The 24,847-nt window shown below is 41.8% G+C and overlaps 1 protein-coding gene across 4 annotated transcripts in view; it reads right to left on the reverse strand.

The window, feature by feature from the left end:
• The window catches only part of MAP3K3 (mitogen-activated protein kinase kinase kinase 3), a 61,118-nt gene that overhangs the window by 32,188 nt on the left and 4,083 nt on the right, over positions 1-24,847 (reverse strand). For 2 of the 4 annotated variants that reach the window (XM_040245000.1, XM_040245001.1), the window contains exons 2-5: positions 20,519-20,640; positions 18,860-18,952; positions 9,302-9,342; positions 3,885-3,984 (exon numbers count right to left, since the gene is read on the reverse strand). In XM_040245000.1, the coding sequence (XP_040100934.1) occupies positions 3,885-3,984; positions 9,302-9,342; positions 18,860-18,952; positions 20,519-20,640 (356 nt within the window). The remainder of the gene's footprint in view (positions 1-3,884; positions 3,985-9,301; positions 9,343-18,859; positions 18,953-20,518; positions 20,641-24,847) is intronic. The other 2 variants (XM_040245003.1, XM_040245002.1) reach the window with 1 other exon arrangement.

Below are 24,847 nucleotides of genomic sequence, written 5' to 3' on the forward strand. Positions count from 1 at the left end.
ATCCATACATGACTACTGGAAAAACCATAGCCTTGACTAGATGGACCTTTGTTGACAAAGTAATGTCTCTGCTTTTTAATATGCTGTCTAGGTTGGTCATAACTTTCCTTCCAAGGAGTAAGCATCTTTTAATTTCATGGCTGCAGTCACCATCTGCAGTGATTTTGGAGCCCCCCAAAATAAAGTCAGCCACTGTTTCCCCATCTATTTGTCATGAAGCGATGGGACCGGATGCCATGATCTTAGTTTTTTGAAATATTATGAGTACTTAGTATTAAAAGATGCAGAAGTATGCTATGCCTTTAGACCTAACGAATGTCAGATCTTACACATCTGTGGCAAACACAAGCAAAAATCCAATTAATCTCTGTGGTTCCCAATTTATAATACAAGGAAATGAGAACTCTAAATCCTAGGCCAGGAAATAACAAATAGTAAAAAACGGTATTTAAAATAAAATCTCAAAACAACCCATGGAGTGGGATGAAATTCTACAGATCATATCACATTAAAGAATTCATTTCTGAGTAACATATAAAGTAAGGATAAATAAGGGCTAGTGTTGGGTGGAGATACGAGAAGATAAATTACTAAAGCACGTTTTAACTTAAAAAAAAAAAAAAGCTTCAATTTTGCAAATGTATGATAAGGATCTAGTATCCAGAGTATATGAAGAACTCTTACAACTCAACAATAAAAGGACAAGCAATCCAGTTTTTTAAATGGGTAAAGGATTTGAATATATATTTGTCCAAAGAAAAATCAATAAATGGCTAATAAGTACATGAAAAGATACTCAACATCATTAGTCATTAAGAAAATGAAAATTAAAACCACAATAAAGTATCACTTCATACCTACTAGGATGGCTATAATTTTTTTTAAAAAGAAAAAAGAAAGAATCACAAGTACTGGTGAGAATGTGGAGAAATTGCAACCCTCATATATTGCTAGTAAGAATGCAAAGTGGTACCAGCCAATATGAGAAAATTGGGCAGTTCCTCAAAAAGTTAGATAGAGTTTCTACAAGACCCACAAGTCTCCTCTTAGGTATATTTTAGAGGATTAAAAACATCTGTTCATATAAAACTGGTACACAAATGTTCACAGCAGCATTATTTATAATAGCCAAAAGTGGAAAAACATCAAGAGGTGAATGAAGTGATACACAAAACGTGGTATACCCATATCAAGGAATATTATTCAGCCATAGAAAGGAATGAAGTCCGATACATGCTACAATATAGATGAGCCTTGAATACATGCTCAGTGAAAGAAGCCAAATACAAAAGGCCACATACTGTGTCATTCCATATATATAAAATGTTCAGAATAGGCAAATCCAGAGAGATGTAAAGTAAATAAGTGGTTGCCCAGGGCTAGGCAGTGGAGTGGGAATGGGAAGTGACTGCTAATGAGTATAGGGTTTCTCTTTGGGGTGATAAACAGGTTTTAGAATCCAGTACTGATAGTTAACACAACTCTGAATACACTAAAAATCACTGAATTGTACAGTTTAAAAACATAAATTTAAAAATAAAAGGGTAAGTGATATGATAGATAAATTATATCTCAAAAAAGCTATTTTAACAAAAATATAAACATAAATAAAATCAAAGATTTTTCATTTGTGGTTCACAAGTCCTGACAAGGCAGGATTTAGAGGGCAAAGAAAAATAGGTTGAGAGAGTTGAAATTAATAAGATATATATTAGTCAACTCTTAGTCAATGACATTAGCAGAGTACGGAAAAACATGCATGATTGAATATAATAACAATTATGGGAGTTCCGTGGTGGCCTAGTGGTTAGGATTCTGGGCTTTCACTGACATGGCCTGGGTTCAATCCCTGGTCTGGGAAATGAGGTCAAAAAACAAAAACAGAAACAACAACAAGAGTAAAAAAGTGATGAAAAATAAATGCTCAAATACTTTAGTCTTCACTGACTCTTAAAAAAATATATTTGGTTTAGAATCAATATCTGCATAAACATTTGAATAAAGGAATGCCCAACATTCTAGGCAGTCACTTCCTTGGCAGAAGAGTTTGAAAATGGATTTTGGGACATACGGAATTCTTAATGGAAATATTAACAGAAAGAGAAACAAGTAGTGCTAAATCATCCAGAAAAATCTTTCCTAACTAAAAAACACCTTCTTGAATCCTGATTGGCTAGCTGATTTTAGCCTCACTTTCTCATACAGTCATGGATGCTTGAACTGTTCTATGGATTTTTCACTTATATTTTGGGGGTTCTGATATCCTGTATTTAAAATGTGTTAGTTTACATACTTTGAAATGCTTATATCTGTTTTATTTATTAACCATAGTGTTATTGATTTTCTAAATTTGTTGTATTTCTAAAATTTATCCCAAAAGCAAAAGCTCATATGGTCTTGTTTTTGTTAGCTATATGGCAGCATATACCCAACTGGGGAGCTTCCCCAGTGGCTCAGTGGTAAAGAATTTGCCTGCAGTGCAGAAGACGCAGAAGACTCGGGTTCGATCCCTGAGTCAGGAAGATTCCCTGCAGGAGGGCATAGCAACTCACTCTAGTATTCTTGCCTGGAGAATTCCATGGACAGAAGAGCCTGGTGGGCTATAGTCTATGGGATCACAAAGAGTCAGACATGGCTGAAGTGACTGAGCAAGCATGTGTACCCAACTGTGGCTGTACATTTTGTTTAAAGAGGACCAGAAAGTTTTTAGCCAACAAATCTCAGCTTCTACAGATTTCAGCCCCAGAGTTTGGAGGAAATTCTTAACTTTTCAACCACTAAAATAAAACTACACAGGAAAGACGTCTCAAAGAGCCATGAGGTTTCCCAGCTTTCCTGTCTATTCCCCTCAACTTAGTTCCCTCAAGGAGCAAGGTTTTTTTTTTTTTTAAGCCTTTATTTTCAACTAAGTGATGAATCAACCCTTTTTTTCTTAAGCTTTTAATTAATTTTTTGGCTGCGACAGGTCTTCATTGACTTCTCTAGTTGCAGCATGTGGGCTTCTCATTGCGAGGGCTTCTCTTGCTGTAGAGCATAGGCTCTAGGTATGCGGGCTTCCACAGTTGCAGCACTTGGGCTCAGCAGTTATAGCCTGTGGGATCTAGACTGCAGGCTCAGTAGCGGTGATGCACGGGCTTAGTCGCTCCGCAGCATGTGGGATCTTCACAGATCAAGGATTGAAGCCATGTCCCCTGCATTGGCAGATGGATTCTTAACTACTAGACCACCAGGGAAGCCCCTCAAAGTGCAGGCTCTTTACTGGGCACAAATATGTTGTCTTTCAGACTAATGCAAAGCATCAACCTAAGCAGACTAGAGCCTCTAGTACCTTCCTTGGAGCTGGGAAAGCAGCCAAGTAACTGATATTCAAAAGTATTCCTTCCTGGGTGATGTTCAAAGTATGCATAAATAAGGACCATTGGGTGGGGTTAGGAGGAGTAAGCGTTTAAAGAAATGATTAGATCAGGTGCTAATGTTTGACACCAGCTACAATCAGAAGCTAAACTCTGAGAAGAATCCAACATTTATGACTGTCAATAGAGGTTGACAGTCCTACCCACTAGTATTCCCCACATCCCCAGCCCTGCTGAACCCTCTGCTATAGCAAGGCAATGCTAAGCTCTGACCCTGATCCCCGTACCTGACTCCACCATGGAGTTATTAGAGCTACCGGCCTAGAATGAGCAGAGGGAACAGAAATAGCTGCGCAATCTTCCACGAAGTAAAAAAGAAAAATCCCAGAACTATCAGAATTAACAAAAGAGGCTCCAGAAAATGAAAACCTGCAAATGACATCAGAAGAACAAACTAGGAGATCCTCAGTTAAGCAGAGAGGAAAAGGAAGGCAAGGTGCTCCCCATTCCCTCGCCAGCTGCCTTTCGCACCTCATTGTTCATGTAATGTAGGTCCAGGGGCTGCCCAAACACTGCCGTCACCTTGTGCTCCACATCTTCGTATCTTACAGGCCGGCTGAATGCTATAATTCTGAAAGAGAACAGAAGCATGGTTAACTGCATATTTTAAATGCAGGGTTTAGAAGTTATGACTCCTGAGTGATATTTTCCTTTCTTTTCAAGAGTTCTTTTTATTTTTCATGTAGCTTGCCTTTTTCTGTATTTTTTCCTTCTCTTATCTGCCTTTATCTTTTCACCCTTTCTCTGAGCATCTCTCAGGTTTTTCAATAGTACCCACAGGCAGCTGAATCAATGTTCAATCTCAATCAATGTTCTACCACTTCAGCTCAGATCTTTCAGTCAATGACAGTTCAGTATCATGGCAGGACACCTGGATTTAAAAAACTATGTTCCAAATATTCCTATTAGGAAGAAAACCTGGAGACTGGAACCACAGTCCTGAACACACGGTTGAACCACAGTCCTGAACACACGGTCTTAACTCCTAAATGACTCACATCCAGGACTTGAAAAGGTCTTTTCTACTGTTCATTTTTGAGATGCCACAGGAATCTCAATGCTGATTATCCTAAGAATTGACATTTCCCACCACCGAGTCACAGGAATTCCCCTTGAGTTGGTTATATGCCTGATTAGTTTTCTTAACCAGTGACACATGTGTGCCTGTAAATAGTGCTGATATTGATATTTTTCTAGAGAGACTCACTGCTACTGCTACTGCTGCTAAATCACTTCAGTCGTGTCTGACTCTGTGCGACCCCATAGATGGCAGCCCACCAGGCTCCACCGTTCCTGGGATTCTCCAGGCAAGAACACTAGAGTGAGTTGCCATATCCTCCTCCAATGCATGAAAGTGAAAAGTGAAAGTGAAGTCGCTCAGTTGTGTCCGACCCTCAGCGATCCCATGGACAGCAGCCTACCAGGCTCCTCCGTCCATGGGATTTTCCAGGCAGGAGTACTGGAGTGGGGTGCCACTGCCTTCTCCAAGAGAGACTCACTAGGTCTGTTCAAAGAACAATTTCTATAAATATTAACACATGGTAGAGTAGGAACATGTTCAAAGAGGTCTTAAAATAATTTGTCATTACACAGCACAACAAAATTTACAAGTGGGGACAGATGAAACAAGGTTGGCAAAATGTTGATAATGTTGAAGCTGGGTAACAGATCCTTGGAGGTTCAGTTTCACATTCTCTACTTTTGTGTGTATTTGACATTTTTTAAATAAAAAGTTTTAATGTATTAGGGATACTGGGGATATGTTTGACATATAAAAGTGACCATATCAAAGGGGTCCAACCCAATACTTTAAAACTTATTTAAAACAAAAATAAAGAGATAAACAGAAGAGAATATAAAAAAGAAACTTGTATGCATACTACATATGTACATGTATATAAGAAAATGTAGAATTAAAAAAATGTTGGAGTAGGGAAGGTCTTCCTAAGCATTATATAAAATTACATAAAATACAGAAGTCAAAAGGAAGAAGACAAATTTGACAGCAACAATTTAAACTGCTGATGGCTGCAGCTTTTAAATTTGTCTGAAGTCTGAGAGGGTTATGCCTCCTGCTTTCTTTTTCCTCAGATTGCTTTGGCAATTTAGCCTTCTGTGGTTCCAAATGAATTTTAGGATTATTTGTTCTAGTTCTGTGAAAAATGTCATGGGTAATTTGATAGGTAAGCCATTGGATTTTCATGAAATCTGGCTGGCTGAAATCAGTGGGCATCATGAAAGTCATATCTAGAACTGAGCTGTTCAATACAGTAGCCACTAGCCACATGTGGCTATTTAGATTTAAATTGATTAAATTTAAAATCAGCTATTTCAGTCCCATCAGCACATTCAACTGCTCACTAGATACTGGAGAACACAGCTATAAGTCACCCCTTTTTATACCCAGGTCTACACATGCAGATCAAAAATATCTGGAAAAAAAAATTTCCAGAAAGTTCCAAAAAAGCAGAACTTGAATATGCCCCATGCTGGCAACTATTTACATGGCATTTACATTGTCTTAGGTTTATAAGTAATCTAGAGATGGTTTAAAGTATATACAAAGATGTACATAGGTTATATGCAAAGACTGCACCATTTCATCTAAAAGACTTGAGCATCCGAGGAGTCTGATATCCATAGAGGGCCCTGGAACCAATTTCCTCAGCTACCAAGGGATTTCTGCAGAACATTTCTATTAGAGCAGAAGTTTTACTGAACAACGTTGATAGGCTATTAGTATAATCCTTCACACAAAGCCTAATATCTCAGAAAGATAATTTCTCTATAACTTTTCCTTAATCTGTCACCACCTTCATTTCTGAAATATTGCTGAATATATTTATATCCACCAGAAAATCCATCCATATTGTACTCCTTATATTTTCCCCCCTCAAATCAACCATCCCAAGCATTAATCAGGTGCTATCTTTAAAAAAAAGAGAGAGAAAAAATTAAGTGCTACCTAGATATGGGTTATCTAGATATGAGTGTTTGATGGATTCTTTTGAGAGAACACCTTTCTATTAATTCCTTTGTAATTAAGGAATTACTAAATTCCATAATAATTAATTCCCTATCCCCTTCATCAGGACCTCAGCAACGGTTCAAAAGGGGTCTGCCTTTCTGAATAAAATACCAGATCACTCAGATGTCCCTAACACTGTCAGAAAAAGATCAGGCTCAGATAAATTCTCCTGCATTTGGCCTGGTGATGAACCATTTAAAACTTCCAAAACCATTTAAAAGCAGTCCAAAAGTCCTATCAAAGTCAAGAAACCAGGATTCCCAGGTTAGTTAAGATCTAAGCTGCCACCATCACCTTAAATAACTGGCATCTTCAGGCTAGTACTTCAAAGACGGGTCTAACACCCAGCACAACCATCCCCACCAGTTCAAAAGGCAGGCCCCTTTTGAACTGTGGCTGAGGTCCTGATGAAGGGGATATGATTTACTATAAGGAATAAATAGAAAGGTATTCTCTCAAAAGAATCCATCAAACACACATATCTAGGTAACTCATATCTAGGTAGCACTTAACTTTCTCTCTCTTTTTTAAAGACAGCACCTGATTGATGCTGGGGACGGTTGATTTGAGGTGGGGAGGGAATACAAGGATTACAATATGGATGGATTTCCTGGTGGATATAAACTAATACATTCAGCAATATAATTTCCAAGGAGGGAGATCTTAGTCTACAGTCCTCTTCTGCCCTCCTGAGGCTAAGAGGGAGGAAAGTTCAGAGTCTGATGCCCACCCATCCAAAGCAAAGGGAAACTCAGCCCACCAGAATGGATATCTGGCAATGATGAAGGGGAAAAGTCACTTCTTTCTTTCCTCTTTTCTGTAAATTCTAAGTCTATAAGAGCCTACAACATTTACATAGATCCTGTTCCTAGTCCTGTAAAAAGTAGAGAAAGCCCACAGAAATATTTTCAACCAAATCTTTAAGATATGAAATACATGAAACCAGAGCTGTCTGGCACAGAGCAGCCTGTACGTGGCTTCGGCGCACAGACTTTATAGAGTCCTCAATTCCATACACAGTACACCAACAGTGAAACACCACGGCTCCAGAAAACAGCTCCATAAAAAGAGCATGCAGTTCTCAAAATCTTGATACCAACACTGCTGCTCGGGGCTTCAAAAGGCCATTCCTGCCTGACCACCTTAAATATTTGTGGTTTCGATCTGGCAGCATCTCTGAAACTAAACACACACACTTTCTCAGTGTAAGTCCGCTCACTGTAACTATATACCACTTAGGGAACAGGAATTCAGGAGAACGTAACTCGTAATTAGGCTGCAACACAATCGAGCCTTTGATTTCGTATCTACTTCTGAAAACTCTTGGCTGCTCCGAGTTTGGCAATCCCTCCAAAATCCAGTCCGGTCAGAAGTGTGAAAAGCAGCAACAATGAAGTGACAATTTAACTTCCATGCTATTGGCAGGTCCTAGAACGAACAGCTAGGGACAGAGCTCAGAAAACCTTCCTTCCCGGCCTGGAACAGCCCTAGAATTTACCTAGCAGCAGCAGGCCCTGGCTCTGCAGAGGGCCCTTTGCACAATGTTTCCAGCTCTGACCAACTTGCAGGCTTCTGAATGTATCTTTTTAAGGGAAAGCAGAGCCACAGATATCCAAAGCTAGTTTCAGAGTGGGCTGAAAGATGCCAGCAGCAGAGAACTTTCAGGATAAAAACGTTTGAAGGCACTTAAGGTCCTCTGGGGGCTTCCCCAGTGGCTCAGCAGTAAAGAACCTGCCTGCAATGCAGGAGCCAAAATAGATGTGGGTTCGATCTCTGGGTCAGGAAAATCCCTCAGAGAAGGAAATGGCAACTCACTCCAGTATTCTTGCCTGGAGAATCCCATTGGCAGAAAAGCCTGGCAGGCTATAGTCCATAGGGTCGCAAAGAGTTGGACACAACTGAAGAGACTGAGGAAGCATGCAAGGTCCTCTGGTGACTGGTAAAATAGGAGGATCTTATCCTCATAGGTGTGCTCTTTGCCCTCCAAATGTTCATAGTAAAGGAAAAAGGGCAGGGCAGTTATCAATGAGGGAGAAAGGCAAAGAGCAAGAAACAGATATTGAAAAGCATGCTTGTGTGTATACATGCTATACACATGCACACAAAGTGTCCCAAACGTCCCCTGAGCAGAGTTCTGTATGCTTTCTTAAAGATTTTCCTTAAAATAACTTGAGAAATTAAGTGAAGTCATATTTTTCTCCACTGAGAACTTCTATCTTGACCTCCTACAAAAACCTTAATATTGACAATGGGAAAAGGATACAAGGGTTTTGTAACAGTACTTTCACTTCCCCAAGGTAAGATGCAGAATGCAGACTGAGAACTCTCTCTTTCTATGTCCTCAAATGAGCTGAAATCTTTCACAATTGAGGGACTTAATGCAGCTTCCCATGACCTAGAGACATTTTAAAGAAACTACCAATTCATCCAACATGACCCCTAATGTGGACAAAACCAGGGACACTCTTTCAGGACAGGAATGGCAGCATGTCACAGGAGAAGCCTCCTCTCCCTCTGATGCCCACAGCTGGCACAGGATCAGCATGTCTGGAAGCTATGACTCAGTGGAGCTGGAGCCCTGCCTTCCTCCCCCAGCATAATGGTGGACCTCACAGCAGCAGAATAAGAGCAAAAGGGTAAAACATTAGCAGTTGACCAGACCAGAAGCTTTAAGACCAGAAACAAGGTTCAGTCAATATGCCAAACCAAGGAGGCAACATTCCCCTTTCTGCCCCATCAACCTCATTACCCAGCCAGGGACCCCACAGGAATCACTCCAGGGAGATGGCTCCCACAAGCTGCATGCTTTCTGAGAAATGGGGCTCAGCTGACATATCCACTCATCAGAAGGCAGACTTACCGCCTCTCCCCGTTGTGCTCAAACTTGATTCTGACGTCACTCTGCCAAAGAAAGGATAGACAGGTTAGCGGGTTTTCTGGCCTGTGTCACTCCTGCCCCCCCCAGGTAGCCTCAGGCAGCCCTTCAGCAACATTAGGCAGCATCCCTGGAGGCTCCTGTTGGAGCTTCTCTGCCCTGACAGGCACTCCTGTCACAGAGTTCTAACCTCTGGGGCAACAAAGGTCTTGGGACAAGAACCCTCGGGGTTGCCCAGCTCAGGAGATCTGCCCTGACGTGTCATCTTAAGTTCACAAGCTCTATTTCCAAAACTGGCTCTGGAGCTGCTCCCACTATGTCACCACCTCTGGGCCAGGATACCACTCCTTCTTGGCTGACATAACTAAACAGAAAAAGAACTCTTCATAGTGATAATTCTAGCTATACAACCACAACCAAGTTACTTATCCTCTATAACTCTTAGTTCTTCCATCTGCAGAATAGGGCTAAATACCTAACTCACAGAGTTGTTATGAGAACTAAACAAGAAAATGTAAGTAAAATACTTAATACATAGTAGACATGCAATAAATGGTTGCCACTGGTACCAGTGATCTCCACTATCCTTTCACGGCTGCCCTAAGTGGGAGCAGAGTGGCACCCTGGACAAATACCTTATAACTGTCCCCAGTTTTAGCCTAGATGACCATCAGGGTACCCTATAAGCTCTGGGGGAACAGGGATCATGCCTCTCTTAATTCCGTAGCTCCAGGGACAAGCAAATGTAATGGTATATAATGTTTGTGCTTAACAATATTTGTTAAATGAATTCATTGACTGAAAAACACAGAGTTGAGTATAAGTATCAGGAACAAGAGAAAGAAGGGGTGTTAGAAGATTAAAGAACAAGTCAGGGAGGAAGAGATACTATAAAGGTCAAACAAATAACTTGAGGGAGTTAGAAATGACAGGAAAAGAGAAGCGATATTATAGAAGAACAGGTACAAAGGAAAAAGAAAACTAAGATTGTCAGGAAACCAACAAGCAATAGAGATAAAGGTAAGAAAGAGTTCATAGTCAGTGAATGAAAATAATACTGAGACAGGCAAAAGACTGTGGCTTTGAAGAAAGAAGAGGGTTTCAGGATATCTGAAGATGAAGAACATAGAGCAGGCAGAGAAAGTGACAGAAAAAGGAGAAAGCTGAAAGGCAGGGTAGGTGCACAAAGGACTTCCCCTTTCCAAGACATGGGAGGACTAGAATTCTCTTCCAGTCAAATGAACTAGACTGATGATTCTAACCTACACTCTAAAAATTTACACTCTGAAAACTCTAACTATACTCTAAAAACCCCTAAAAGCTTTTGCTTATGTATATGATATCTACAGATATTTGCTTTATTACAAATTAAAGCTAAGAAAACAAATTTTATTCATCTAAAAATAATTTAAAACCATTATGTGTTAACATAAACACATTTTAAAAACTGTATGTTTTTTAAAAAGTGAAGTGAGATGGAGTTCCCTGGTGGCCTAGTGGTTAGGAGTTGGCACTTTCACTGTGGAGGCACAGGTTCAACTCCTGGTCAGGGGAGTATCCTCTACGCCACGAAGTGCGGCCAGAATACCGGGAAAAAAAGAGAAAGAAAGAAAAAGTGAAGCAAGAGAGTGGGAAACTCTTTAATGCTGGCTTCATAGGAGATGGCTGGGCTCTCAGATCAGCTTCTGCTTTCAAACTGCTGTGATAATATGGATCATGTAGCCTCTGGAAAACTCTACTGTACTTTTTTAAGAGTATGAGGGTGAAAAGGGCAAGGAACATCTTAGTACTATTATGAAAATAGTTTTAACCTGAGGGACACCCAAAAGGTTCTTGGGAACCTGCTAGGGGTCCCAGAACACACCTTGAGAGTCACTGAATTAAAATATAAGAATACAGCCTCTAACTTACTATTTTAAAGCCAAGGAAATGGAGGCTCAAAGAGCTGCTGCTGCTAAGTCACTTCAGTCGTGTCTGACTCTGTGAGACCCCACAGATGGCAGCCTACCAGGCTCCCCCGTCCCTGGGATTTTCCCCCAAAATTCACATACTAAACAGTGGACAGCAAAGCTCCTTGGAGTAACAGGCCTGCACTGTGACAGCTCTTCAAAATACAACCCTGATACAGCCCACTCATCCTTCGATTTAACATATGGACCACTTTATCCATTACCAATAACATGACAGTAGCTGACATTTATAGAGCATTTACTATATACTAAGCCTTGTTCTAAGTATGTTACATACATCAATTAAACTAACCCTCACAACAGGAACTCTTACGATCCCTATTTTACAGGAGAAACTGAGTTACAGTGAAGTTAAATAAATTCTCTCAAGATCATAATGCTTTAAAAGAAGCCTAAATAGGCCACAAGGAGAAGGCAATGGCACCCCACTCCAGTACTCTTGCCTGGAAAATCCATGGACGGAGGAGCCTGGTAGGCTGCAGTCCATGGGGTGGCAAAGAGTCGGACACGACTGAGCGACTTCACTTTCACTTTTCACTTTCATGCATTGGAGAAGGCAATGGCAACCCACTCCAGGATTTTTGCCTGGAGAATCCCAGGGATGGGGGAGCCTGGTGGGCTGCTGTCTATGGGGTCGCACAGAGTCGGACACGACTGAAGCGACTTAGCAGCAGCAGCAGCAGCAGATAGGCTACAACTTAAGTGTTACACAGGCACAGGAGGCTTATTTTACTCACAGATGCAGGACTTCAGTGGGAACACTGAAAGAAAGAAACTATCACAGCATCTTCTGAAACCTTACTTTTCAGAACTCAAGGAGGAGATGAAGTAATAATGGAGTCGGCATCAGATCAGGGTGGTGACCTTGCGGGAAGCTATGAGGCCTGGGGAACCTGTAGGGGAGGCTCTGGTTGAGGCTGTGCATGGTTGGAGGTGAAGAAGGTGGAATGGGAAGGCAGGGTGCCCCACCTGGTCTGCATTCTAGGTGAGAGAGACTGTGTGTGAGTGTGAGCGTGCACACGCACACGTGGAAAGATGTGCCACACTACAGAGGAAGTTATGCGGCTTCAAGGTTTTATGAGTGACAGCAGTTTTGCCACTGTCTTCCTTTTCTCCTTCCCCTGAAGTTCCCATGGGAAGGGCCTTCCAAAGCACAGTGTCTGCATCACGCTGCCGTGCTCAGACATGCCACCTCCAGCTTCCCATACTATCCAATTTCACACCAGCTCTAGAGGACCCCACGTCTCCACCATAGTTTGCAGTCCTGTCTGTCCCTACAGGTAGGGCGCCGCGCCTTTCACCTACAACATTATTACAGTTAAGTCCCCTACATATCAATAAGTTCCGTTCCAAGAGCACGTTCATAAGTTTGATTTGTTCAAGTCCAACAAAGTTAGCCTAGTTACCCAACTAACACAATCAGTTATATAGTCTGTACTGTAGTAGGTTTATAATACTTCTCACACAAGTAATGTAAAAAACAGAAAATATAACACATTTTTAATCTTACAGTACAGTACCCTGAGAAGTACAGTAGCACCAGCTACATCACCGCTGCTTTTACACTTGTTTCTGCACATCCTGGGCTTGAAATAAAGATACTGTACTACTGTATACAGTACTGTATAGCACACACAAGCACAGCCGCTGGTAAAGGATGCACGCGTGTGTACGCCAGGCACGTGAACTAACTTATGTGACTGAACATGGGAAGGCACATTCGCATCTTTGAAAGCTCACAACTTGAAGGTTCATATACGGGGGACTTACGATATTTAGATGCACCTAGGAAGGAACTCCCTCCGTCTCTTTGTGGGACTAAAGGAACTGCATTTATTTCATGATGGGACATACTCCAAATGCTATTTGACGTGAATTCAGTCAGAAAGGGAATTAAACTTTTGCCTCAAACCACAAATCACTCCTACTCAAGACTAACCTAGCCTGTGATTAGCAAGCAGCGTAAACAAAGACACCCAGTCTTCTGAGTCCTGTGTCTGAGGTACTACTGTCTCTGATGAACGTGCTCTTGGAACGGAACTTATTGATATGTAGGGGACTTAACTGTAATAATGTTGTAGGTGATAGAGCATTTTCAGAGCAGGATGCAGGCCCGTGACTGGTTTCCATGTACCACATGGTGTGCCCAAATCTGCCAAGTTCCCAACCCTGGGTTTCCCCTATCAGGGCTGACTAGAACAAGCCATGGACAAGAAAGCTCAGCGAAAGCTCACTGGATTCGATCCCTTCCTGCCAACCGTTCTCTGTGTCTCTGCGCACTGGTGGCTGTGTCCTCCGTGCCTCTGTGACTCTGTCTCAAGCTAAGGAACCTGCCACCACTCTAACCACTTCTGCTTCTTTGCTGGTTCCTCTTCCTCGTGCCTTCTCCCACCCCTCCCCTCAACACGTGACTGTGCCTCAAGGTTTGAACTTTTGGCCTCTGGATTTCTCTCCTTCTCTTCACTTCTTCTCCTCAGTAGGAATTAAAAAATTAGGTCACCTCTAAATAGAAGATTCCCAAATCTCTAAGTCCAGCCAGCCCCAGCTTCTCAAGCAAAACGTCATCCGTCTGCCATGTAAACGAGGCAGGTAAGTTGTTGTAAGGAATGGAACACTAGAGTCAAGTTGTCTGGCTTCAAACCCTGGGTCTGTAACCTCCCCGTTATAACCTTGAATATGACTCTCTGTGACCCCGTTTCTTCATCTGCAAAGTGAAAACAGTGGCAATCTGTCTCGTGAAATTATCAAAATAATTAAATGAAATAACTGGGGAAAGCTATGAGAAGAGTACTTGATACACACGTTCAAAAAATGATAATACAGGTCCATTTTCCTTTAGCCAAACCCTTGGGAACCAAAAGTGTTTCAGAACAGTGGTTTGTGTTCTGTATGTTAAGTGATGCCCCTCTTGGGGGAGGGTGACAGGTGGCACTCCCATGGCAGAGGCAGACACAAACACTTCATGCCCTCCCCTACGCTGCTAAGCCTCTCGGAAGTTACTTTGGGGCTTTGTAACTAGTTCTGACCAATAGCTGGGGACAAAGTTGAGTTCTGCACTCTCTTCCTTGGCAGCCACATGTTCCAGGTCAGAGGAGCCACCCTCTATCAGGGTCCTGACATGGCTGTAGGGAACACTGTCGCCTCCTTCCCTGCACTGGACACAGCTGCACAGTCACTGAGATTCAGGGTTTACCTGTTAGCAGCAAAAGTCAGGTTCTGTATTGAAAAGTATGAATATTCACAATAAGTGCAATAAATAAAGACTGTAAATAGCCCTGTGTCCATTCAGGCCAAGTTTTGTTGCCAAATGAGTTTGCCCAAAATTTTAAAATACATAAATTTTAAAAAGCTCCTTTTAGTTGGCAGTACTCTTTGGATTTCAGAACTGCAAAAGCAGTGCACACACCTACCTGCGCACACAGCTCAGTCTTTCGCTATAATTGCAAACTCAACCTAGTCATGTGTCTGAATCAGCCACCCTCCCTAACTAGTCCCCCTTCTCAACGGTGCCACTTATAATACTGGCAACAGGCTCAAACCTCTGAGCTCCATTTGATTCGTTCCCTTTTTTCCCTTTCTCAGTAGATGGCAAGACCCCGCTCTCCCCTCCAGAGACTCCCAGATGAGACTGCTTCCCATTCTCTCAGTCCTCACTCTCCTCGAGTCCCTTTCCCCTCCTGAACTCCTGAAGCAGCCTCTGCGCTTCTCAGCTCCCCTCTTCCAGCACGTTCTACATGCCTCCACAGTCTCAATCATCTTAGCCACAGCTTTCACCACATCCCTTCTTTATTCAAAAACTAATCCGCGATACCCATGACCTATGGGATAAAGTCTAAGTTATTAACTATTATTCAAAGCCCCCTAGAACTTATGCTTACTTAGTTTAATCATCTCACACTGTTTGTTCTCAAAGGGAACCCTCTCTCCAGCCAGCTCAATGCACACCCTGTCTCCTGAAATATGCCATATGCACTCCTTCCCCTAGGCCTCCTCCCACCCCGGGGTGCTGCAGCTCCTCCTCTCCGCCTGACTGAACTCCTACACGTCCTTCACTGCTTGGCTCTGGTGCCACCTTCTCTGGAAATGACTCTCTGACTCCTCTGGCCCAAGTTCTGGCCCACCTTTCACTTTCCTGGCCGCTTTCACCTCTCAGAATTTGTACCATGTATTTAGGCACAGTCACATCCTACCTTAGTTTCTTTTTTTTTCACATATTTCTCATTTATAATAAGACTGCATGATTCCTAGGGTACAGGGAATATAACATATTTCTTTTGTCTAAGAAGCTTGAGTATAAGCTCATGTTGAAGTGAATGGAGAGATGCCACAGCTGCTGAGAAAAAAGCACTGGTACAAAAATTCAGGCCTAGGGAGGTTCAAGTCCCCTGCCCACCAGAGCCAGTGTGGCAAAAGAGTAAGAGCCATAGCCAGGAGAAGGCAGTGCAGGCCCCCAGGCTGGGCTACAATCTGGGAACGGCATACGGGCAAGAGGAGTGATCAACGATACCAAACTTAAGTAGAAAAGACCTTCTCAAAGTCTGAACTCAACAACTGAACATGTAATCCAGGAAGATTCTCAAGAATTAAAAAAAAAAAAAAAAGTGTTTATTAAACAAAGGTCTGTGAACCTCTGACCTGGCGAAGGGCCCCACAAGCCAGCATCTCCGGCACCCTCTCTCTGATTCTGTAGCGCTCCCATTCCCCACATTGCTATGTACCTTTGCTGGCTCCCACATCTTTGGCACTGGAGCCCTTATTTCGCCAAAGATAGTAAATAAATGAGAAGAAAAGAGCACCGAAAATAATTTTATTTGTGTGACTCAGAGAAGTCCTAAGAGATCAGTGGAAGAGGTGATTATAAAGCAACCGTCTTCCCTGCCCCAGTTCCTTCTCAGTCCCCAGTCCTAGCACTGTGCAAGGCATTCAGTGAGGATGTGAATAAATCAATGATGAAATGGTATATTCATCATTTACTGCTACTTAATAAAATACCACAGAAAAGGAAGGCTCTTACAAAATAGCATATGAGACTTGTACACTGTATTGTGTTTTATTTTCAAACTAGCCAGCCTATCTTATCAATAACTCTTGAAAGAGAAAGGAAGTCCTGAAGAGTCAGGTCTATCACAGTAAAAAGCAAAAGACAGTCCTCTCAGTCCCTGACCCTGCTGGCAGAACAGCTCCCAGAATTCTCCTCCTCTAGAGCTGATACCAAGAGCCTGCCCTTCTAGTGCCTGCTATGAAGAAAACAACTTTTTCATTCTCAAGTACCAACTAGTGAACATCTCCGTGCAAGCCTCTACCTACCTCTGTGATAAGATTCAAGGAAAACAGGAACCTGTGGTAATAAGGATTCTATTTCTTCCTTCACTGGGATTTTCATATGTTAGGTTAGCTGCAGAAGTCTACAAAGGATCATCTGATTGACAGTAATGTCAATCCAATAAAGGCAGAAATCCTTAACCTTTTCAGCTCCGTGACAACAGAAGTGGCGCAGTCACTACCGCTTTACACCCGTGCCTTGTGCTCCAATGTATAAAGCGCTTTATATTCTATGAGCTCACAACTTCCAGAGGTAAACAGAAAACCTGAGGTTCAGAAAGGTCATCAGACTTACACAGTACTGCTTTTACAGTACTACTTTTACTAGGTAAAACGACTGTGACCAGGGGTCAGAAGACCTGGGTTTGCTTCCTGGCTCTACTTAAAACCTTTGCATAAGCACTTTGAGAATTTTTAAAGTATAACACACATGCTTATATGGTTGTTATTGCTGTTAATTGTCATTGTTGACAGCACTCTCCAAACTGTAAAATTCCACGTTAATGGATTATTAACAACTCAATGACTTCTGGGATCCTTTCAGTACACTAAGCTGTCAACTTGGAAAAATAGCACCTGTTGCTAAAGCACTGCAAATGATGACTTCTAAAGAGTCTGCACATTATGGCCTATAGAGCCATCCATGGGCCCCAAACACACCTAGGGTGCGCCACACCAATCCAAAAATGTGCAGCCAGCTCTAACCAGGTGGTAGGCTTCCAGGGACCTAATGGGAAAACACAAACCGCACAGATCCTAACTCCTAGCAAACAGGTGGATAACCAAGCACGTCATGCCCCTGTACTTCCATAGCTGCTCAGAACGCTTAGCTGTTCTCAAATCATCCCCTTTTTCAATTAATCGCCTAGTTTGTTTACTCAGGGAAGAGGATGTCTGAAGTCTTGCCAAGCAGAGATATTAAACTAGGCTTTCCCGTTCTTCCAGGCCTCGGTCCCAACCAGTTCTGTCACTGAAGTCCCAGCTCCTGTGGCATTCCTTGCCGTGCCAAGCCTGAGCCCCAGGAGGCTACAATTCTCACTCTCAGGCGCTGCTTGCCCCTGTGAGCACCAATCTATCCCCAAACAAACCACCTTTCCTACTGGCCAAAATACTTGGGTTCTTTCAACCGGGACTCTGCAACCTGAGTCTTTAGCCCAGTGTGACATTTCTTAGACCAATTTGGCATCTCTTAGCCATTTAAATTAAGTTTTTGATCTTTCAGTCCTCTCTCCTCCTAAGCATGGACCTTCTGGCAGAAGTGGTAATGAGAAACTGTTTATTCCTATCCCAGGCCCAGGCAAACGAAAGCAAGAATTTTTAAAAAGGGAATTCACTTTGTAAACTGTAAAGTTCTAGAGTAACAAACTATTAACATCTCGAGACTCTTAGGCTGGGCTCTTTTCATTATATCAGGCTGTAAACACTTGTCCCCTCTGCTCTCACCACCCCCATCTTACCCCATCTCACACTTCCTCGGAAATGCATTCACTAAGACTTTCTCTCTCCTTCCGCTTTCAGGATTTTGCTGAAGAATATTTCTCCTGGTCAGAAGCTGAACATCTGCTACACTTCCCAGAAGAGACCACTCTACAACCTTGACTTTATTAACAGCAGAAGCTAGTCTGATGTTTTCATTGTCCTTTTACCTAAAGTTAGCATAAAACTTTGAGCTTCAGTTTCTAAACAGCCATGATAGTTCCACAGCTTCACATTCTCCCCAGAACCCCATGCCCCTGGATTAGACTATTAGATAGGTTTCCCACTGATGAGTTTATCACAATGTGTAGAAGCCCATGAACTCATGACCAGTCCATGGAGGATGAATGTACACATCTCCAAGGATGTACTCAATTTCTTGCCCAACAAATCAATAGTCCCTTATATAAAGTTGTGCTAAGACCATAGCCATTAGCCACATGTTGCTATTTAAATTTAAAATAATTAAAACTGAATAAAAATTTAAATTCAGTTCCTCAGTTGCTCAACAGCCACGTATGGCCAGTGGCTACTACATGGGGCAGCACAAATATAGAACATTCCTATCACCACAGAAATTTACTGTTCAGCAGTGATACAGGCTGCTTATGAATAATATTGTTGTGAGAAATGGTAACAGAACACAGGTAATGAGTAACCAGTGCTCCCTACAAATCCACTAAAACAATTTGTCCAGGATATGAATTCCGTACACTTCCAGCACTGCAAGATTTAAAAGCACATTTCAGCTTTAATGGGTAATTTTATTCCTTACCAAAAATTTCTTTTTCTCACTGGCCCCTGCACATGAGCTTGTTGTTATTGTGGGGCTGTTCAGAAGGGCTGAGCTGCTGCTGTTGTGCTTTTTCTTTAAAAACAAAAAAACTGAGGTTAATAATTTGTATCCTTCATGCTGCAGAAAAAGTCTGATGATATTCAAGTAAACTGTGGATCCAAATAACTAGTATCTCTTGTTAAGATTATTTCCTGAGAGTAGTCAATCTTTTTCACAGGCTTCTACTTCTATAACCACTGCCTTTACTCCAAGAACACAGCAGTAGGCACAGTAAAAGATCAGGATTTTCTAATAGTAGCTTTAGTATCCTCTAAGCAGGATTCCTAAACAGTAACAGACCACTTCACTCCTCGGCCAGGTTCTTTTGGGCCTTCCAACTCAAGAAAGCTTCCCCTTTTCACCTACTAACTGATATCCATGCTAACAGTCCCATTTGGAGAAGGATCAGCTGACTGGAGCAGCATTAGCAAGCACACTCCACATAGGAAGACAGGAAGGAAAGTGAGGTCATTAGGCTCAAGCCTGGGGGAGGGGATTCACTTCTGGTAAAATGCTCCTTCCAAAAGCAGCTTTGAATAGAAAGGTTACAGCAAGGGAGAACCCACACAATCAGAATAATGTACGAAAGCAGTACAAGAATGGGCCCTATTCTGTTGCTCCCCCAGTTCTATAAGGTAACCACAAAAAATAAAAGCAGCTCTCTAAACTATTCCTTCCGCTATAACTGAAACAAAAGGACTTGGGGTCCCCAGTTTTCCTAAAGGCAGGAAATACTCTGGGAGGCTACATCTAGCAGACCTCAGACAGAAAAAGTTTCAGCTCCTTCTACTTTCTCCAGGAACCAAGAGCACTTTTGAAGAACTGGTAGACAAGGTGCATATGAGGAGAGAGAAGGTCAGCTGACAACCAAGAGAACCACAAGGAGGAAATCATCAAACACACTGAACACAACCCTCTGATGCCCACTAGGAAGGAAGGCTCCCCCTCACTGAAGGCTCCCCGTCACTCACGCCTCTTTGCTGCCAAAGGACCCAGGAAACAAGGAGGTCAGCAACACTGAACAGAAGAAAGTTCTCACCAGTGCACAAGCGGAAATGTTAACAAAATAGAAACTGTTTTCCTAAGAAAGCACACAGCTCTCAATAAAACAGGCACTCTCAATTACCTGAGTTAACGAGGGGAAACAGCTGTAAATAACAATAATAACAAAATCACTCATTCTTACCTTTCAGAATATATGATGTTTTATTAAATATATTTCCCTTCCTAATTACATTTAAATAAACTAAAATCAATTAATTCTTCCTGAGAATATACTGTTTAAAGACCTTCTAAGCTAGAGATCATGAGTCTGGATAAAATACTTGCCAAATGATCAGCAAAGGAAAAATTCTATGAATACTGCCCATAATTAGCAAAGAAATCACTCTTATTCTTCACAAATGAAATACTATTTACAAGGTCAGTTGCACAAGGCACTGGGACTCCAGATCATGACCCATACCTGGTGGGTATACATCACTTACCTACCATTCAAGAGACTGAAAGGAAGGGGCCAACAGCATTTAAACCTGTAACATATTTCCCATCTGAAACTCACCCCCAACAAAGTTAGTTAATAGCCACAGCTGCACACACCTGCCTATTTGGGTGACCTGTGTCTTTGCTCTTCATGGTCTCATATCCAGGCACCCGGGGACGTCGGCTCATCTGGAGGGCCACCAGGTCCTTCATGATCGAGTTCAATGCCTCCTGCTCGTCTGCAAAGAAAGAGAGCACATGGGCTAAGACACTTTAAAACAGACCACAAAAGAAAGTACTTTCACAAATTGTATGGCTCATACTCAGGGAGTTTTGCCCAGGTGAAATGACAGGTCCTGTAACTAAATGACATAAATTCGCTATCTGTGAAAAGAGGATAACTGGCAAATTGAATTTTAATAAATTCTAACAGCTCTCCAATCAGATTTCTGGCAGCAATATCTACCTATTCACTGGGAGCGAGAGAGGTACTCAAACAAACCAATTCTTCCAGTGCCAGAGAAACTCAACCAGGAAAAATAGATGAAAAGTTGGAGTGAAGGGAAGAACAACACAGCACAGTGTAGCAGGGAACTGAGTAGAAAGATGAATTCACGAGAATCAATTATGAGACAATCAGTCACAGACCTATTCTTCAAGTACTACAGGAGAGCATATTTAAAAGGTACCAAGCAAGGTTGCTGCTTTAAACAGAAGTTGTTTCACAAGCCTAGCCTTTGAATGCCCCTTCCCAACTCTTTACAAGTTTATAGGCCTTCTGCTTCCCACAGGGAAGTCGAAAGGCAGTTCTATTGTTTTTCTTCCCTAACCAAGCAAGCAGTGCATTGTCTCTGCCTTATTGGTATTACTTTTAATCCCCCTTTCTTGAAATAGCATAGAGCACTAGAGTTCTCATGCATTGAAGACAACCAGCCAAAACCGAGAACCTAAAACCAGGCCAGTTCCACATTTTGCCAAATTCTCCCAGGTCCTTCAAGAGATCCTTGTCCACTCAAATAGCAGTGGGAGGTTGAAATAAACAGATCTGTTGATCTGCAAAGAAACATGAGGAATGAGTTGTTATACTTGCTTTCATGACAAGTGAGTCACTCACAGACTTGGGGCACACCTTAAAAGAAGCAAGCACAAGACCCCACCCACAGAGTGTGCCTATCTTCTGTCCTTTATCCCCTTGAAAATATTCTAATGCCCTGTGTACAGGAAAGACCAGCATGAAGCACAGGAAGTAAATGGCATCATCCGCCTCTCCCCTCGTCCTGGACCAAATCTGCTCAGGTGCCCTACTTGCCCTCTGAGGAGGTGCAGGAAGGAAGGAGAAGGGTACCCATGAAGAGATCTCTGTCTGCTCAGAAAAGTAAAATTAGATTTAAGACTTGGAAGAAAAACACCATTAGAGTAGCTTCCTTACTAATTCCACTTCAAAATACATAGAAAAGTATGAGTGATACAGTTGTAGTACAAAACGAATGGAGTAAATGAGGTAACGAATGAGGATGAAGCGGGTATTTACACAAAGACACTTATTAAAAAATTAAAACTCATACATCCCATCAATTATTTTATATTTTCTCACAATTTACCTGTAGGCTCCTTAAAGAGAACTTGCTTGGTTTTTGTTTTTTAACCCCCAAACCAAGATTTTAAAACTAGAGTATAACACCTAAACTAGAATGACTAGCTTATATACATATAATATAAATATATGCATTTATATTGGAGAAGGAAATGGCAACCCACTCCGGTATTCTTGCCTGGCAAATCCCATGGACAGAGGAGCCTGGTGGGCTATAGTCCATGGAGTCACAAAAAGAAGAACACGATTGAAGCAACTTAGCATACACACACGCACTTGTACTAAATTTAACATAAATAATTAAATATATATGTATAAAAGTATATATCATTAAATGTTATATATGTATAAAGTTACTGGACCAACTATAATAGTAAATGAGGGCTCCCCAGGTGGCTCAGTGGTAAAGAGTCTGCCTGCCAATGCAGGGGACGCAGGTCCAACCGTGGGTCAGGAAGAGCCCGTGGAGGAGAGCCTGGCAGGCTGCAGTCGATGGGGTCTGTCAGATACAACTGCGACACATGCACGCACTTGACAATAAGCTGAGACCGCCACGATTATGACCAGATGGCGCTAGATGGGTGCTTTCTGAGGAGCGTCCACTGACAGTCCTAACAGCAGAATGCAGGTAATTTTCAATATCAAGGAAACCAGCCTTAGAACTGAGAAGTCTCAGATATTGAAACAAAATGGATGTGTATATTCACACACAGATACACACATGCTTTTCAAATCAAATCTGGGACAAGTATGACTAGAGAAATTGTTTCTAATTCTGTATAAGATGATGCTATTATAAGAGCTGGTTTATCAGGTTGACAAATTCTGTTTCCAGGAAGCTAACCAATTCCTGGCATTACTTAACGGATAAACTTGTTTGGTAGTTCCAGCGCTGAGAACACACTGGAGGAATGGTTTGGCTCTATCTCCTGGAATCCAGGACAACTGACACAGTGAAACACAGTTATAGAATCTGCTGTTGTGTCAAGAGAGCATACATTTCTAAAGGCAAACTGGTTCTTAAACTGATACTTCAAACTGAGGAGATGGATAAAGACGGGAGGCACATCAAGTGGTTCTTTCAGGCATTTCTTCCTAGATTGAGATTTTAACTGAATTATCTGTGCTACCATATGCATTCCTTAAAAAAAAAAAAGAAAGAAAGAAATTAACAAATAGCTTTCTTAGAGTGCAACAGTTATATGGACCTTGGAGTCAGAAAGACTTGGGTTTTAAGGAGCCCTTAGACAAATCATTTATTCTCCCTAAACCTCAATTTCCTCATCTGTAAAATGTACATAATAAAAGTATCATTACACAGAGCTGCTGTGAGACTTAAGAGGGGAAAAAAGAAACCTTACAAATTATTCCTCATGGTACCTAACGCTGAAAAAATGCTGGCTATTATCATCATCAATGGGGAAAAAAAGGTTAATGGGAAGAGACTGGAGGCCACAATCTATCCTAATACTTAATTTTATTTTAGAATTTTTATTAATCATTAACAATAACCATTTACTGACTACCTATCATGTATTACACATTAGACAGTTTTGAAAGATACTTTCGATACTCAAACTCTAGGGGTAAAAAGACAGACAACACCACACAAATACAAGGTTATGCAAATAAAGAGACCAAATTAGACAAGATACAAACCAGAATACATAAACACATGTGTGAAAAAGTTTTTTTACAACGTGAGTAGCAAGGGGTTATATAGATAATTTTACAGAATAAAGATTTTTTTGTTTTGAAAAAAGGAAAGCTGTTCCAGCTATGGATGAGAGCTTTATAAATGAACTGAGGAGGAGAAAGGACGTGAAAGAAAGTGAACAGCGGAGGAAAAGAAAAGAGGCTCAGGGACTGACCCTGAGTGAAAACGCACGGCAACAAGAAGAGTAGGAAGAAGATGTGCCAGCACAGAAGTCTTTAAGAGAACCAGAAACAAACAAACAAAAGTAACACCACAGAAGCTAAGACCGAAGAAGAGCAGGGGCAGGCAGGTCCAATAGGGTAATAGAGGCAGAAACATCTTGACAGGGAATCGAGAAGCTGAAGATTGGAAGTAGTGGAAATCAATAATTCCTTTATGAACTTTACACGTGAACAAGTTGAGGCAGAGGTAAGAGTATGCTATAACCTTGAAAAGATTTCCAAAGGACGGGGGGTGGTATGATACACTTCAAAGCTATCAGAAAGAAGCACAAAGGAAGAAGTTAACTCTAGAGATTAGGGGGTTAAAGATCTAGGGGTGAGGAATATTCATAGAAAAAAAAAAAAAAAAGAAGAAGGGCTCTATGAAACAGGGTTTACAATCCAGGCTTAAAAAGTGGAAGCTCTGTCAGCAGTCTCAAGCAGATAGCTATCCCTAATTATCCAGCAGCAAGTACTTTTTCTTCTGATATCCTGACCTAAGGCATGGGGGCTGCCAGGCAAACACACTCCTAGCTCATTAACCCCAGCAGGAAGTCACCCTTCCAGACTGAGCTATTACTTCTATCTAAAAGCAGGGTCTTAAGGCACTCCCATTTATGAATTCCCTTGGCTAAAACCCCAGAAAAGTTTCCAGAAGCAACACATCGTTGGATAAACACTGTTGTCCTGCATGATGCCAGACACTCTTTTTCCCATACATGCAACTCCCAAATTTAATCTCTGTTTTCATTTAAATGATTTCTTCATCTTGGCAATGCTCTACTCTACCCAACTTTGTCAGATCATCCGATCACACTGCTCACTCTGGAGGTCCTGTGCCTCAGTGTCTGTGAGTCTGATTTTACAGCCTGACTGTTCATGACATGCTACATACCCGCACGGTTCTCCTCCATCCTGTCCCTCCGGGCAAACAT

The sequence above is a fragment of the Oryx dammah genome, unplaced genomic scaffold (assembly GCF_014754425.2).
Source record: "Oryx dammah isolate SB20612 unplaced genomic scaffold, SCBI_Odam_1.1 HiC_scaffold_8, whole genome shotgun sequence".
NCBI classification, from domain to species: domain Eukaryota; kingdom Metazoa; phylum Chordata; class Mammalia; order Artiodactyla; family Bovidae; genus Oryx; species Oryx dammah.